The 16,658-nt window shown below is 51.2% G+C and overlaps 3 protein-coding genes across 10 annotated transcripts in view; 2 read left to right on the top strand and 1 right to left on the bottom strand.

Annotated features, from left to right (window-relative positions):
- ARID3B (AT-rich interaction domain 3B) overlaps positions 1-3,558 on the bottom strand; it is a 32,100-nt gene extending 28,542 nt beyond the window's left edge. For both annotated transcript variants that reach the window (XM_065847757.2, XM_065847758.2), the window contains exons 1-2: positions 3,381-3,558; positions 19-713 (exon numbers count right to left, since the gene is read on the bottom strand). In XM_065847757.2, the coding sequence (XP_065703829.1) occupies positions 19-609 (591 nt within the window). In that variant the 5' untranslated portion in view covers positions 610-713; positions 3,381-3,558. The remainder of the gene's footprint in view (positions 1-18; positions 714-3,380) is intronic.
- A 26-nt stretch (positions 3,559-3,584) lies between these two features.
- Positions 3,585-5,681, top strand: LOC136107074 (actin, cytoplasmic type 5). The gene is made up of 2 exons (XM_065847894.2): positions 3,585-3,713; positions 4,303-5,681. Exon 2 carries the CDS (start codon positions 4,314-4,316, stop codon positions 5,442-5,444), a length of 1,131 nt encoding a protein of 376 aa, XP_065703966.1. The 5' UTR covers positions 3,585-3,713; positions 4,303-4,313; the 3' UTR covers positions 5,445-5,681.
- Positions 5,682-6,457: 776 nt separating this feature from the next.
- On the top strand, positions 6,458-16,210 carry UBL7 (ubiquitin like 7). 7 transcript variants are annotated; one of them, XR_010652188.2, is made up of 13 exons: positions 6,490-6,717; positions 6,807-7,030; positions 7,571-7,690; positions 8,354-8,436; positions 8,560-8,644; positions 9,247-9,304; positions 9,837-9,970; positions 10,163-10,212; positions 10,905-11,072; positions 11,291-11,413; positions 11,647-11,801; positions 15,078-15,139; positions 16,178-16,210. XR_010652188.2 is itself a non-coding variant. In XM_071813751.1 (12 exons), the coding sequence occupies exons 2-11, from the start codon at positions 6,847-6,849 to the stop codon at positions 11,782-11,784; spliced, it is 1,143 nt and encodes a 380-aa protein (XP_071669852.1). In that variant the 5' UTR covers positions 6,490-6,717; positions 6,807-6,846; the 3' UTR covers positions 11,785-11,801; positions 15,078-15,888. The 7 variants fall into 7 exon arrangements, 6 of the variants coding, with proteins under 6 accessions (XP_071669851.1, XP_065703372.1, XP_071669852.1 ...); XM_071813751.1 differs by lacking the exon at positions 16,178-16,210 and having other exon boundaries at positions 15,078-15,888; XM_071813752.1 differs by lacking the exons at positions 15,078-15,139; positions 16,178-16,210 and adding an exon at positions 13,608-15,062.
- The last annotated feature ends 448 nt before the right edge of the window (positions 16,211-16,658 follow it).

The following is a 16,658-nucleotide window of genomic DNA, read 5'->3' as shown; positions in this document are numbered from 1 at the left end:
AGTAATATTAACACTGACCTGTTTGAGCTGCTCGTCCAAGCGCCAGTTCTGCCGCCCAGATGGGGAACCAGTGTACGGTTGCTTCGTAGTGTCTTTACCCTGTTCTTCTTTGCCTGGCTGTCCCCGCTGGTGCCCCGAGGCTGGGAGAGGGTTTGAGGTAGAGGCCACTCTTTGGTTGTGATGGGCAACTTTGGGAGCATGAAAATATTTCAGAGCGGAGCAGCTTTCTTTTGCAGTCACATCAGCGCCATCCTCGAGCTCGCCACCTTCCAAACCCCCTTCTTCTTCTTCTTCCTCCTCCTCCTCCTCTTCCTCCTCTTCTTCATCCTCCTCCTCTTCTTCTGGCTCCGAATTCATGCTGCTCTGATCAAACGCCCGCTTCGCCCCGGCCGCGGGTGGGGTTCTGGCCAAGGGCCCGCCGGCGGAGCCCCCCGAAGCCCTGCCAGATGTGGCGGCCAGGACGGCCTGCTGCACGGCCAGCTGTTGGGTGTAGAGCAGCTGGGCCTCCCGCAGCTGCCTCTGCTGCCTCTCCCGGGAATCCATCTGCAGAGGCGGCTGCTGCTTCTGCTGCTGCTTCTGCAGCTGCTCGACCACGGCTTCCAGCTTCATCCCGCAGTTTGCATGGCTGGGAAAAAGAGGGGCGGGGGGGGGAAGGTTGGTTTTTGACTTTATCTGGCAGGGTTCAAGCCCCGACCTTGGGAGATTGGCAGAATCTGAAAGATAGACAAATATTTGGCTGTATGAATATAAAATGCTTTCATCTTTTCCCCAGGAAGAGGATAAACAGAGTGCAAAGCCAATACTCTTTCCTGTGCAGGAGACCGTGAAACAATCAGCTTCATGTTTAACAGCCTCAGGCTCAAACTTGCATTCAATTTTCAGACTGTTTAATTGTATTTTCAAGCTGAACACATTTGCTATAAACTCAGTTTCGTATACCCCAAAGACAGCAGCTGACCTGCCTTTGTCCGCTGTCCCAGCAGATCTTTTTTTGTGTGTCAGAACCCTTCCACGCTTCCTAAATAATTACTTTTGAAATGTTAGGTTTAACATCTAGGGTTTCGTGCTTCTGAAACCACTACCTTAAAAGGAGATAAGCCAGGAGAAGCTTGACCATATATCTATTAAAAAATGGGCAGGAATTTACCACACACCAGTTCTCTCTCAATTCTTTTATGCTTTCACTGCATCACTAAATTCTTTACACTTAGTATGCCTATCTTAAAAAAAACAACTATATTTAGCTATTGTTTTCCAGGGAGAGGGAGATAAGAGTAAAGCAAAGACTAGTGTAGCCCAAAACAGACTGAGGACTGAGCAACTCCTGCCTCTGGTTCCCAGTGTCGCCAGCACATCCAAGCCCCAGCCTCCCTTCAATTTTCCCAGCCCAAGGACCCAAGAGCTTCTCTAATTCTCCGGTTTTTTTGAGCGCCAGCAAGCCCGTGCTGAGCCAGCACTCGCCTTCTCTTGAGCAAAGACCGACGGAGCAGACCACGGTCGGAAACACTAAATCCTAGAAAGGCGACTTCACCTTTATTCCCCAAACCATCCAAGACCACACATGTATTTTGGACTGTCACAAACCGGACCTGCTGACAAAGACTGTTCTTAGCTTTTTTTTTTAATGTAAAAAGATGCTTAAGCAGATCTCACTTGCTGCCCTTCAGGGTTCACTGATATCAAAATACAGTCAGCTTAGAGAAACAAAGGAAAGGGCAACTACAAACAAGCTCCGGAGCCTCCCGGCCACCTCCCACCACCCTGTTTACAACCAGCACGCTGCTATTCAAGCCACACACTTGAAAAAAAGAGACTATTTTGCTAACCCACACTGTCGAAAGGGACACAGTTCTGCTCTAAAACAACAAATAACCTACCAGATACCAGTTTTAACAGTGAAAGACAACTTGCAGAATGCCCAAAGCTTCCTCTGAGGTGGTCAGAGCGCGTCTCTCATACAAAGTGCCCGCGAGCCACGATGCCCATCTCATTTTTCCTCCACAACATCTTCCCTGTGCTAAATAACAGCCCGGCACCAAAACTAAAAGCCTGTCCGATGTGTTTGCATTTTCATCTCACAGCTTTAGCTTGCAAATGAAACAATATCAAGTGGCTTAGCGGTTTGAACGTCAGGAGCAATAACACGTTACCTGCCAGCCGAAAAGAGTATTAGGCTGGATTCAGGAGGCACAAGGCACCATCTGGCCCAGTAAACCAACAATGAACCGGTGTGGATGTCGCAACGGGCTGGGCGTTGGAGAACCCACACCTTGCTTCGTAGTCGCACCTGAGGCACAGCGAGGTGTTACCTCTCCCGCTCAGGGCAGAATTCGGCAGGGCACGCGGTTAATACACGCCTCAGGGACGTTAACGATAATAAATGACCTAATACTTGATTAACACGCCGAGCAAACACACCTTGGGTGCAGCAGCCCCCTGGTATGCGGGACCCGCGTATTTCCCGGAGCGCAGGTACAATGGCGAGTGACAGGTTACAGCAGGATTTACACGCCGCTGCCGAGGGGTTTTTGTTGGTTGCTGTTTTTTTTTGTCACCAGAGCGCAGCACAAACCTCACGAGCCTCCAAAAAGCTGAACTTTGGATACAGCAAACACACCCTCCGCAAGTATTGTGGTTGGGAAGAGGTTTTACGGTGAGTTTTAAACCAAGGAGGAGACAGATGTGCTGTTCACAGTAAGCATTTAAGCCGTGATATCAGGACAGAGTTTAAGAGAATAGCTGCAACTAGACCAAAACCAAACCTGTCCAGGTTTCCACCTCCATTTTACCCCTCAGCACCGATATCTGCGTATTTTCTGTGCCTCTCCCAACGGAGGCAGCCAAACGATACAAGTTTAACATTCAGGAACCCCCATAGCCCAGCCTCTGTGTGGCACTCAACCCCTGGCACAGCACTTTGATTAAAATAAAAAACATTTTAAACTCCGTTTGCGTTTTTAACGAGCTCTATTTGCAGCGTGACCAGGGAAACGCACCGACAAGCGGAAACCACCTGAAAGAGTTAAAGGAGCGGCCCAAGCCTCGCAGCCCCGAGGAGGGGGGGGCTCTCCCGGGCTGGTAAACAACCCCACCCCTCCGGTTTGACCGGGGACCCCCTGTGCTCCATAACCACCCCCAAAACACCCACCCGCTCCCCAAGGGCACCTAGCGGGGGGGGGGGGGGGGGGGGGGGCGGCAGTACCCAGCGGCCACTCCGCTCCCCCAACCGGCCCCACCGCCGCTGAGCTCCGGGCCGTCCCCTCCACCTTCGGTACTGACCCCACGACCACTACCGGCGCCCACACCGGTCCCCCCCCGCCTCCCTCCTGAGCCCCTCAGTGCCCCCCGCATCGCTTCCCCGTCCCCAGCGGGGCCGTTACCGTGCGCGGCCGCCTGGGCTCCGCCCGCAGCGAAGCCGCTTCGCTCCCTCTCCGGCCCCCCCCGCCCCTCCTCAGCCCGGCCGGAAACGGGGCGGCGGAGGCGGTGCCCGGCAACGGAAGCGCCCGCCCCACTTCCGGGTACGGCCCCGCTCGGCGGGAGCGACTGTCCCCAAACTCAGGAACGACTAAAAAAGGGGCGTGGCTGAGGGGCGGCTGAGCGCCAATTAAATAGTCAAGTGAGAGGCGGCTTCCGGTTCCGGGGCTATAAGAGGCGGCGCGTGGGGCTGGGCCTGGTAGTCGCTGAGAAGCTACCGCGGGGTGAGGAGGGTGCAGGTGAGGCTGTAGGGCATCCTGGGATTGTAAAATGGTCCTTTAGGGAAGGTTTAGCGGTCGGTGCTGTCCCTTCGGGCCTTTAGAGGAAAGGAGGGAAAGTGCTTTTAGTCTGGGTGCTTCTTTGTTTTCTCCAGTGCATGGTGCGAGGTTTTTCTCCGATCTCTAAGAACGAGTTGCAGAGGGTCTGCGTTTGTATTTTCCTTGATCCTTCAGAGACTGCATGTATATTTGTGTTTGGGGGGAATAAGTGTTTTATGGGTGACTTATGGTGGGAGATTTTTTGCTTGTTCTCCTCGGGGAGGAGCTCTGAAGGGGCTGTGCTTGTCTTTTTCTTTGTCTTTTTAGGGGCTGCCTATATGTTTGTGTTTGAGGGGTATAATTATGTCTTAAATGTCTCTGGTGTCTCTAATTAGGCCTTGATGGCTCTGTGGGGCAAGCATTCAATATTCCTTAATATCCCCTTTCACCTCAGATCCCTTGCTTGTTAGTGTATTAGCTCCTTCCAGCTCTATAGTGCATGGGGGCAAGTGTCAGGGCTGCTTAATGTTCCTTGTGACTTGGTGACATCTTGTGTCCCTGCTCACCTCAGGCCTGCTCAGCATGGCGGACGAGGAGATTGCTGCACTTGTGGTGGACAATGGCTCGGGCATGTGCAAGGCAGGTTTTGCAGGGGATGATGCCCCCCGTGCTGTGTTTCCCTCCATTGTGGGACGCCCCCGGCACCAGGGGGTCATGGTGGGCATGGGGCAGAAGGACAGCTACGTGGGGGATGAGGCCCAGAGCAAGAGGGGCATCCTCACCCTGAAGTACCCCATTGAGCATGGCATCGTCACCAACTGGGATGACATGGAGAAGATCTGGCATCACACCTTCTACAATGAGCTGCGTGTTGCTCCGGAGGAGCACCCTGTCCTGCTCACCGAAGCCCCCCTAAACCCCAAGGCCAACCGGGAGAAGATGACCCAGATCATGTTTGAGACCTTCAACACCCCAGCCATGTACGTAGCCATCCAGGCTGTCCTGTCCCTCTATGCCTCCGGCCGCACCACCGGCATTGTCATGGACTCCGGGGATGGCGTCACCCACACTGTGCCCATCTATGAAGGCTACGCGCTGCCCCACGCCATCCTGCGCCTGGACCTGGCCGGCCGTGACCTCACCGACTATCTCATGAAGATCCTCACAGAACGGGGCTACAGCTTCACCACCACGGCCGAGAGAGAGATTGTGCGGGACATCAAGGAGAAGCTCTGCTATGTCGCTCTGGACTTTGAGCAGGAGATGGCCACAGCTGCCTCCTCCTCCTCTCTGGAGAAGAGCTACGAGCTGCCGGATGGGCAGGTGATCACCATCGGGAATGAGCGGTTCCGATGCCCGGAGTCCATCTTCCAGCCTTCCTTCCTGGGCATGGAGTCCTGTGGCATCCACGAGACCACCTTCAACTCCATCATGAAGTGTGACGTGGACATCCGCAAGGATCTGTATGCCAACACTGTGCTCTCGGGGGGCACCACCATGTACCCTGGCATTGCTGACAGGATGCAGAAAGAAATCACGGCCCTGGCACCTAGCACGATGAAAATTAAAATCATCGCCCCGCCGGAGCGCAAATATTCTGTCTGGATTGGGGGCTCCATCCTGGCGTCTCTCTCTACCTTCCAGCAGATGTGGATCAGCAAGCAGGAATATGATGAGTCCGGCCCCTCCATTGTCCATCGCAAGTGCTTCTAGGGCGGCCACTGACAACCTTCCACCTTGGACCAGAGTTGTTCAACTGTTACTTATTTTATGTTTTAATTAATGGCCTGTTAGGCTGTAGTTTTCCTCTTCCTTGCAGCTCTCTGGGGCTTGTTCACCCTCCCTGTGTAGCACTGATAGGATGACACTAAGGTCAGATTTGTCACCTTTAGGTTTGTCACAACTGACTCCTTTGTAGGAAAACAAATAAACTTCCTAAGCTTAAAAACCTGTAAGAGTTTACTTTGCTTTCTTTCAAGGTGGGCTCTCTGTCTTGTTGCTAAGAATAATTATTGTGCAATACATGATTTTGGGCTCTGACCTGGCCTGTAGCTGCCTGTTTAAGCCCTAGAAAACAAATTTGGGGTAAATAAACCTTAAACCCTACAACATTTAGAGTAAATGCTCTAAAAAACATGTACTGTCACATTTTAAAGATGCCTTGTGCTCCATGGGCCATTTTAAGAACTGTGATGGAGAAAAGCTTGACTGGTATGTGACTCTCGCAGCCTTTCTGTACTTTAATGGTAACTCTGCTTTTTTTAGAATGCAAACAGCTCTTCTTGTCTGAAAAAGCACTGGCACAGGTCTTGGTGACCAGAGGAGTCATTGCTTTGCCTTTTTTGGGAGAGGGTGACAAGATGAAGCAGGGGATGGAGGTGAAGCTCGTTCAGCTGGGGGAAGCTGGCCCTACGTGCTGCAGGAGGTTGTCTACGGGACCTTATTTTCCGCAGGGGAAGGATAGCAACCGCTTAATTGATGAAGCGTTGTTAATTAAAGGGCGGTGGCACGTATCGGGCCAACGGAGCCTGTACCGGCGCTGACCGCGGGGCGGAGGGTGCGCGTCCCGCCGCGCTCCTCCTTTTAAACCCTCGGCCAGCTGCCTATTGGCTGGCTCCTCTGTGTCATGGGAGCGTCAGCCAATCGGCAACCTCCCCACCGCTGAGCGGCTTAGCGGTCCTCACCGCCTTCTCTGGTGGACTCCATTTCCCAGGGTGCACCGCGCGGCCGGCCGTGACTTCCGCTTCCGGTGAGCCGCGGGGATGTCGGTGGAGCGGAGCTGAGGGGCGGCGGGAACGGGACGGGGGGGCCTCCCTGGGCGTTCCCCACCTTCCTCCCCTACCTTCCTCCCTTCTGCTCCGCCGCCGTGCTGGGAAACGGGGGTTTCGGGGGCTGTGCGTGCCTGGAGAACCGGGCCGGGCCTTGCTCTTGACTCGGCCGAGTGTGGAGGCCGGCAGGGCCGTTCCTGCCCTCCCGGTAACTTCAGGTGCGGCTGAACACTGAGGTAGGAACATAAAAGCGTGGCTGTGTGTTGACTGGGCCTCCTCACTTTGGTCTGTTTTCCTTCTTTTCCAGAACTTTGTGACCCTTGGCTCCGTTTGGTGAGAAGGCTGCAATGTCCCTGCCCGAATGGCACATTGCCGTGAAGCTGGCGGATCAGCCGCTGGCCCCCAAATCCATCTTGCGTTTGCCACAGACGGAGCTGGGTGAGTGCCCGCTGGGTGGGTGCAGCATCTCCTGCCTCAAGCAGCTCATCACCGGGAAACTGCAGGAGTCCGTCCCGGACCCCGAGCTCATCGGTAGGTGTTGGCAGGGTCCTTGTCCAGGTCCTGACACTCAGGGCCACCCTCGTCCTGTGTGACATGCATCCTGCTGTCAGTGATTTAGGGCTGGTGGGAGATTTGGCACAACCACGGTGTGGGGGCTCAGGGCTTTGCTCCAGGGACTCTGCTGTGCTGCAGCAGTCTTAGTACCTCGTGATTTGGATAGTTTGTTCCATGTTTGGAGATTCCAGTGCTCCTGTGGTGTCAGTGTCCTTGTTAAGATGTGTTTTGACTTGCTAACACCAATGTGTCCTTGTGAGAGCTCTTATGAGAACCATGTGAGAGGTCCTTCCAAAGGAGGCGGCAAAGTCACATTTTGCAAATGTCAGCTTTGTGTTTTCCTCCCTGAACCTCAGCTCTGTGATTTCCTGGTGCTCTGGAGTCGCTGTGCTGCTGAGTAGATGAGACAGCTCCACATGTGGAACAATAACCCTCCGGCAGCCTCACTTAAAGACCCCAGACCCTTTCTGAATGTGCTGCAAATATTTATCTTTAGCTGTTTTTTCTCTCTCCCAGACCTGATCTACTGCGGCCGTAAGCTGAGGGACGACCAGACGCTGGATTTTTATGGCATACAGTCTGGCTCTACTGTTCATGTCCTGCGCAAATCCTGGCCTGAGCCTGATCAGAAGCCAGGTGAGGAGGAAGAAGGGGTGGGTTCTTCTGGGGATGTGTTTGACAGTGAGTCTCTTGTGACCAAGGAACAGCGCCTCCTGTGCTTTGTCTCTAGGAGGCTGATGTGAGGTTTGAAGCAGCAATTGGTGGGTGTGTTTGTGTGGGAATGCTCCACCTCTTACAGCAGCAAATGAGCATTATGTTTTTGTGCTGATGTGAGAGTTAAGGAATGAGTGATGTAATGTGGAGAGCAAAAATTCTTTCCTTAATTGGCTGTGACCCATTTTTAGTGTGTTGCCAGAGAATTTGGGACAAAGCAACTGGTTACTCAGCTGGAGGGATGAGTAGGCATGTGTGTGTTCCTGCTCTGCCTGCCTGTAGGTTAAGATGGGTTAGCTTAGAGTTGTTACTTTAATACAGCTCCTTTTGTACACGTAGGGGAATATAGCTGTATGTTTTTGTATGTCTGGAACCTGAGAGTGCGGTTCTTTGTTAAGCTGTGGTGACTGTACTGAGACATTCACAATCGTTAGTCCATATCCTTCCTCTCTGGCTCTGTCAAATCCAGGTTAATAAGAATTGCCACCGCTATTGCAGTGTGGAACTCCCAGTGGTGTGTAAAACGCCTGCTAAAGCTGCAGAAGGGAGAACTGTGTTTTGTTCTGTTATTTTACCCTCCTGCAGAGCCCGTGGATAAGGTGGCAGCAGTACGGGAGTTCCGAGTCCTTCACACTGCCCTACACAGCAGTCCTGCCTACAGAGACGCAGTGAGTGCAGCATCACGCTTTGCTGTGGGGGTGTCTTTTGTCTGTCCCCTCTCTGTAAAGAGAGGCCCTGAGCAGAGCCGCGTTGGTGTGACGCTGCTGATCTGCTCTTGTTTTCTCTGGCAGGTCTTCAAAATGCTGGGGAACAAGGAGTCGCTGGATCAGATCATTGTAGCTACTCCCGGCCTCAGCAGTGACCCTGTGGCTTTGGGTGAGTCCAGAGGATCTGAGGGAAGCCAAATAAAGATAGTCAGTGTTTAATTCCTGACACAGGGAAGGGACAAGTCCCCTTCTCTGGAGAAAGTGTCTTTTTTTTTCTGCTTTTGTGGAACAGAAGAGCAAATGCTTGTTCAGGTGTCGGAGTTGTGCTCTGTTGGTAGCGCAGCGGGAAACAGATGCTTTCTTGCTGCTGCAAAACGTTACAAAACTGTTCATTAAATCTAACACGCTTGTTCTGGACTGGGAAGTCCCTGGCTTTTTGAGCACATTGCTACAAGAAAGGTGGAGTATGGGATGAGTCCTGGGCTGGCTGGAGTGAGCCGAGTGACACATTTGGTCCTGCCTGTAACACGGAGCACAAGCCTGTGGGATCTTCTGGAAAGACCCAAACCTTGGGTGTGAGGCTGTGACTGAGAGTCTCTCCAGAAAGATGTGAAAGGCTTCTGAGAGAACAATAATAGAGTATTTCTGGTGTTTGCTAGTGACTCAGTTCCTGGAAAACAATTATTTTAGTTTCTCCCATGGTTTTTGTTTGACTGGCTCCTGTTTCTTGCATCCTGCCTTTTACTCATTGTGTTTCCTGGTCCTTCCCAGGAGTCCTGCAGGACAAGGATCTCTTCTCAGTGTTTGCAGACCCCAACATGCTGGACACGTAAGTTCACACAAGCTGGTGCAGTGACTAAGTGATGCTTTTGTTACATTCTACATTGTGTAAGACCACTTCTCTATGAGTGGGAGAGAGACTTCTGCTTCTGCCTGTCAGTACAGATACACCAGGCCAGAGATTCAGAGTCAGACTTTTCTTTCTGAGCAGCAGGAAAGAGAGAACTGGTACTTCGATACCAAACTCCGCTGTTGGATTAGACCAAAGGATGTTTGTTTGGTGAGAGACAGGGCTATAATTACATCTGAATTGTGGGTTCAGATCCCGATCTGCTTGCTCACAGCAGGGAGTTACTCCCATGAGAACATACGGGAGACGTATAGATTGGAAGGGTAAACATGGGATCTTCAAGAATCCCCGGTTTCTACACCCGTGTAGAAGGTTTTCCTGGACAACCAAAGGCAGTGTCTGAGTTGGTGGTGGCTCTGCCATTCCTGCTCTAAATCCTTTGCCAGAATTGAGCTGCTTATTTATTTAGTTGCCCTGTGTATATGTTCATTCTTTCACTCTGTCTCTCCAGGCTAATCCCAGCCCACCCTGCGCTCGTCAACGCCATTGTCCTGGTTCTGCACGCGGTGGCTGGCAGCACCCCGCTCCCTGCCCCGGAGACGTCCTCCCGAGGCATGTCCTCTGGCTCCTACCGTGACATGCCAGGTATGTTCAGCCGCCCAGAGGAGCGAGGAACCTGCAGAGATGATGTGCCGCAGGATTTGCAGACAAACCAGTGCATTAGCTGGGGCTGAGAATGGCTTTGTGGCCAAGGACTCCACAGGATTCTTGTCCGGTTGTCTAAATTCCTGCCAGCACCCAGTTTTATGTGTATCTTGGTCTTTTTTTCTGTTGCAGGTGGCTTTCTGTTTGAAGGTCTCTCTGATGATGAAGATGACTTCCACCAGGTAAGCAGTCAGATTGGGTGGAACAGCTGATCTGGATGTGAAATAGGGTTTAACTTGTAATTCTTGAGATTCTCTCATGAATGGCCCAAGCTGCTTTGGCTCTTGGGGGTGTTGCAGTGACAAGCATTGATCATGATGTGCGTGGATGCTGTTTGTGTTTGGATTTTCTGGAGTGCTGAGGTAGGATCACAACTGAACCATGCAGAAACTCAACACAGAGCAGCACTTGGCCTCAGAGTAAACACCTTTGTATTCAAATTGATGCAGAGCCGGAGTTGTGCACAGATGAGTGTGGTTGAGAAGCCTGAGAGTGTTGTTCCCTGCCCTTCTGTAATGTATGGAGGTTTTCCTCTCATTTGTAATAAGAAATTATGTGTTTGGGCAAAAAAGTGCCTGCCAACAGGTAATTGTTTTGTTATAGGCTAATAACATTTTGGTTTTAAGCTGATGAGTGATATATTAAAAGGGTTTACTGCCTGTTTCCGAAGCTTTGTAAAAGCTGAGTTTGTGGAAAAAAGCACATCCGATTCTGTTGTGTTTCTGCACAAGTTTCAAGTATTGTAGGAAATGGATCCCCAGGGGTGAACAGATGAGCCAGATTTTACTGGGACATGGACACCAACATGGAGCCAGATTTTACTCGGATGTGGACACCAGTGTCAGAGGTGGTTTCCTTTTTGATTTCCATGCAGAGCACAAGATCTACACCATCCAGCAGCACTCCTGGTTCCCGCCCGGCTTCCCTTGGCTACGCTGGGGCTGCTGGACCCCGGCCGATCACCCAGAGTGAACTGGCGACGGCTCTGGCGCTGGCGAGCACCCCAGAGAGCAGCTCCCACACACCCACCCCTGGCACCCAGGTATAATAGAACAGCAGCAGCCAGGGAGCTCCTTCTGGGCCAGAAAACCAACGCTTGAGCGAGCACAAGCCCTGCTCAGAGCTGGGAGCCCTCACTGGTTTATTTTCTTGTGGATTCTTCTTCATATGGCTTGGGGAGGCAGGATAGTAGGGGTACAGCTGGCTCCAGTTCCTGTGACAAATGTTCTCCTGATCCGCATGCAACTTCTTCCCTCCTAGGGTCACTCTTCTGGGACCTCCCCGATGTCATCCAGTGTCCAATCAGGGACACCCATCACCAATGACCTCTTCAGCCAGGCCTTACAACATGCCCTGCAGGCCTCAGGGCAGCCCAGCCTGCAGGTGGGTGCCTCAGCCTCTTCTGGAGCCCAGGGAAGCCCTGGGGTGGAGGTGGTTCCTCCAGCTGTATCCTAGATGTGGTGTCAAGTCCTGGGTGGAAGTGGGAGGGAACTTTCCAGATCTATTTGTGTGCTTAGCATTGTACTTGTGAGCTAGGGACAGGTGGGAGAATCCAGCATGGAAGAGGAGGCTGTTTGGTTTCTGCTCTTACTCTTCAGCTTGTTTCCTCTCTTCAGAGCCAGTGGCAACCACAGCTTCAGCAGCTGCGAGACATGGGCATCCACGATGATGAACTAAGTCTCCGGGCCCTGCAAGCCACCGGAGGGGACATTCAGGCTGCCCTGGAGCTCATCTTTGCTGGTGGGGCTCCCTAGCTTTTTGGGCTGGACTGGTGAGTTGCACTGAGGCAGCTGTGACATTCCTGGGACTGGGACTTGTTCCTGAAACTCTTCTCAGTGTGGAGCAGTTGGGGTGGTTGCTCCTTTCCTTGCAGGTGGGCAGTGTTTGAGAGCATGGACTGTGCAGCTCCTCCAACTCCAGGTACCTCTCTCCAGCTTCCTTCTTCTGGCTACCAGAGATGAGACCTCAGAACTGTGTCCAGCATGGAGAAAGGGCTGGCTCTGTGTGTTGGAGAGTTGCAGCATCTGCAGTTCTGCCGTCTTAGATCTGTCGACTTGTTCTCCTGCCTGTTGTTTCATTCCTGCCCACCTGACATGCCTCAGTCCAGCTCGTTTCACTGTTGTGGTGTCTCTGTGTTTGACTGGATTAAATGGGTTGTGTTCACTGGCCTGTTGTTTGGGTTGTGCTCCGTCCCGGGTTGTGCTCCTTGAGTGAAGGAAAACTGAGAAAATGCTTTGCCTGTTGTAGGACTGTAGTTATTTCAGCAGAGGGCACTCTGTATTGGTCAGGAGAGCAGCGTTTGGGCTGTAGCTGACCTGCACAGCCACCCTGCCATGAGTTAGGCCAAGACTAAAGAACTATGTGTGCTACAGATATTCTGCAACAAGGTGCTGCAGAGAAATATCAAGTCTTCTTAGCAGACACCTTATATGTTCTTGGTTGTGTTGGGCAAGGCTGGTAGAGTCCTGCAGGCTGAGAAGAGCAAGGGTACAGGTGCAGGAGCTCGTGGCCACCACAAGGTGACAGTAAAGTGAAAAATGACAAGCACCAGGGTTGAGGCAGTTGCTAGAGAGTGTGAGGTACTGACAAATGATTTGGGAGAAATGTCTTGTCTGTGACACAGATCAGTCCAGCTGCAGTAAATATTTTCCAAAGTATCTTTTAATCCTGGGTGCCACCTTTGAGGTGCCAAAGACGTGAGCTGCAAAGACAATTAAAGACGTTTGCCTGTAATTACAGTCAATGGGAGCTGAGAGAAGGCAGAACCAGAGCCGGGTTTGGCTTCACTCCATCGAGATTAACGAGGCATGAAAATGGGAGCTGGCTTGTCTGAAATGCCAACGTGCGTTAGCAGGGAAGCGAAGAGCAGAAAATGCTTTCCTACCTTCAGGCTGCCTGGGCTCCCCTCTTAATTCCTCTCCAAGCTCCAGGATCGCTGGCTGATACAATCTCAACCAAATGCTGAATTGTTCTCTCTGGGGTCGCCCCTTGACTGATCGACTTTAATCCTGTCGAGAGGATTAAGTCTCTCAGGAGGGAGGGGCTGTTGTTATTTTTCAATATGTAGGAGATAAGATGTGACGAACATTAGGGGCTTTTCCTGACTCGATACACCCTTCCGGGTAACTGTCCTCGTTACTTGCTTTGGAAACCCAGTCCACATGATAGCTGTAATTTTATGGATGAAAACTGATTAATTTTTTCCCATCGCCAGTGCCTTCATTCTTTGCTGGGACAGTACACAACATATGCAGAGCATCCTCCCCTCCCTGCTGTGAGCTCTCAATCCTCCCAGGCTGAGGATTAGCTGTATCACAGCTGCTGCCCAAAGCTGTAAAGTGTTTGCAGGCTCTCCCAGAGCTTTCTCAGCACCAGCAGGACTTGCTTGGGGACCAGGGCCACTAGTTTGCTTTGTTGTACCATGTCAATTCTCAGCTTAGGCCAGCTTGGGGTCCTTGGTGTCCCCAAATGGTATTTCTATTCTATCCTGATATTGCTCTTATGATTTGACCACTTTGACGCATATTTTGTATTAAATATTTTCTTATAATGGCTATTTCTGCTTCTGTGTCCCTAGACAACTGTGAATTGCCTGGATATTTTCTATGGAAAGAACTCTTTTTTTTTCCTGATTTCTTTCCCAAATTGTGTTGCTTGGCTTGGAGCACCACATCAGACACATTCTCTGCCTGAACTGGCTACAGCAGAGGAGAACTTGGCACCGATGCTGTTCACGATGCGCCTGATGCCTTCGCTTCGCTTCCCCCGTCTCGCCTGCCTAGAATAGACGTGCTCAGCAACCAGGCAAATTTAGAGATGCAGGAATGGGGAGAGAGATGGAGGAGGAAGGGAAACTTTCCTGCAGGAGCTCAAAGGGACTTAAAACTGGCTCTGCAGCTGCTTCTTGCTCAAAGGAGCAAGTTGCGATGCCTGTTCCCCGTGGTCCATCCATGGTGCCGCTGCCCCGACACCTTCCCCTGCTCCTCACTATGTCCAAGTTCATGTTAGAGGCGCATCCGTACGTGCTGGGTCTCAAATTATCTGTGTCCTGTATCCTTCGCGTGCTGGGCTGACCCATTGGCAGAGGTGGAGGTCAGGCTGCAGTTCCCTAACGTAAGCACTTTCAGGAGGGGCTTTCTGGCTCTGACATCAAAGAGAAACTTCCTTGGTTCAGTTCCCTCTTTGCCAGGAGCGGAGCTGACAAGGGAAGCACTAACAGCGGGTGTTTCCAGGGCTCCTAGTAGCAGCTGTGTTTTCGATAATATTATTATTTGTGCTGGTGCTTGACCATCAATGCTGGTGCCACCTGCAGAGGCTGACACTTTGGCTGGGACCCATGCTTCTCACTCTATGTGCCCTTCTTCTCTATTTTGAGCGCTTTGATGGCTTTTTCACCGTTTCTGCCTTGTCTCTTTTTGCTGAAGACAGTCCTAAGCTCACTGTCTTCATGAGGAGCAAAGCGCTGTTGTGGGGGGCTGGCTTTCCAGCAAAAGGGTCAAATGGAGGCAGAGTAGAATCCCCCAGGCTTCATGTCCCAATGGCTTTTGCGGTACCTCAGCCTGCGTAACCGCCTGCCTCGTGTCTTCCTCTGCTCCCACAATGATGGTGGAACCTTTGCGTGTGTGAAGCGAATGCAACCAGCAAGATCTATCCCCGGAAAAAAACGTTCGTGTGTGAGGTATTAACTGTTCATGTGCAGACTCAGTCTCCCTGTTGTGGTTTGTTGAGTCAGATGCTGAACAGCCAAACTTTAAAGCTCTTCAGCCTTGATTTCTGGATACAAATGATTACTGTTGGAGAGGTTTTCCCCCTCAGCCTCTCACACATTTCAGAATAAATGTTTTTTCCTTGCTCCCCAAGCCAAACAGGGGCTTTGTGTGTGTCCCTTGCTTGCAGGACCCTGGCACAGGAACCAGTTGCCCACGTGGACAAGGCAGCAGAGCACCTTAGGCTGTTTCGTTGCTGTTTTGCCCAACTCCATTCACAAACAAACGTGCAGAACCTGGTGAGATTTCCTTAGCAATAATGAAATCTTGTTCTTTCTCAGGCAAACTTACCAGGAAGGAGGAAAGAGTTTTACTGATGCTAGGACAACTGATCAGGAATAAGGTGAGAGCCCAAGCATGAGGGCAGGTGATACAGGGCGGCTTGCCAGCATCTGTGTCCTGTGGGACCTGGTCCCCTTCCTAGCACGAATCAACGTTTTCTTTAGAAGTGATGAAAGGGGAGCTCTGTGACTTTAGCCATCAAAGCAGCCTTTGTACAGCCAAGAGTCTGTGTGATGCGAGCTGGAGAGCAGCACGATAAAACACTGCAGTTTTAAGGCAGCTTGACTCTATTTTAACTTGGTGAAAGGAGAAACGTTCTGACAATGTCACACTGTGAAAATATTACTATTGCCTACTATTTTGTTGTATATCTATAGTATTCTAATATGTATACATCACAGTGGTTATGAATAACCCTTTGATTTATGGCAGTACCTGTAGTTCTGGTTTTGCCCTACAAGGATGCTTGAGTTTAAGAATATTGTAAGCAAAAGGGAAGAAGATAAACATCCCCTTGATAAATCCTTTGAAGTCAAGACAATGGCTGAGCCACTGGCTTTGAACACAAAGCTTCCTGACTCTGGTCCTCTTGAACTGAGCCTGGGAACTTTAAACAGAATGAAACAAAAAATCCTAATGGTCTGAATGTGAGACAAGGGATTTTGGGGAGCATTTCTGACCATGGAGAGTCTCTCTAGCTGACTTCTGGATGTTCGAGGCTTCCAGCAAGCAGAAGGGTTGTCCCAATATCACTTGGAAGCTTTTATATGTTACCCCCTTACTGCTGAAATAAATACCTTGCTGATTTAAGAGTATGGTCAACTCAACTTTAGGTATTGAGTTTGAGGGAGAAGCTGGGGAGCTGTGGGTGTCCACTCCAGGGGTGATAAAAGCACCAAATGGGTTCTGGAGGATGAGAATCAGAGTCCCCTGTCCTCTTCCAGTGGCCATGACATCCTGCAGAAAAACTGAACAACAAGAGAAAATCCATCTCTATCTATTAGATTTTTTTTTCCCCCCAGCATTAGGGATTTTTAGAGCTAGAAATCAGGTGTTAGTAGTTAACAGACCCCTAAGGACTCTTTTTCTTTGAACACAGATAAACTTGTAGTGAGGAGAGAAACCCCAGCGAGGAGTCCTGTGGTTTAGCCCCAGTTCAAGGTCTGTGACCCACAAGAGCCTTGAGCAGCTGCAAGGAGATGAGGTGCAGCCGTGGGACTGTGACACAGGTAACTTGTGGGCTTGTCACACTCCAAAGAGGGGGTGATGGTGCCTGATGTTTCATTTTTGGGTACCTGGAATTGTTGTGGCCACTGAAGCAGCAACAGGTGACAGGGACAGGAACATCTGGGCAGGAACAACCCCAGGTTCCAGTATAGGTTGGGAAATTACATATTAGAGAGCAGTGTAGGGGAAAGGGACCTGGGGGTCCTGGTGGACAACAGGATGACCATGAGCCAGCACTGTGGCCAGGAAGGCCAATGGCATCCTCTGGTGTATTACAAGGGGGGTGGTCAGTAGATCGAGAGAGGTCCTCCTTCCCCTCTACTCCGCCCTGGTGAGACCCCATCTGGAATATT

This window comes from Patagioenas fasciata, chromosome 12 (assembly GCF_037038585.1).
Source record: "Patagioenas fasciata isolate bPatFas1 chromosome 12, bPatFas1.hap1, whole genome shotgun sequence".
Taxonomy (NCBI): Eukaryota; Metazoa; Chordata; class Aves; order Columbiformes; family Columbidae; genus Patagioenas; species Patagioenas fasciata.
Note: the sequence above shows the minus strand (reverse complement) of the source record. Positions and strands in the feature narration are given on the sequence as shown.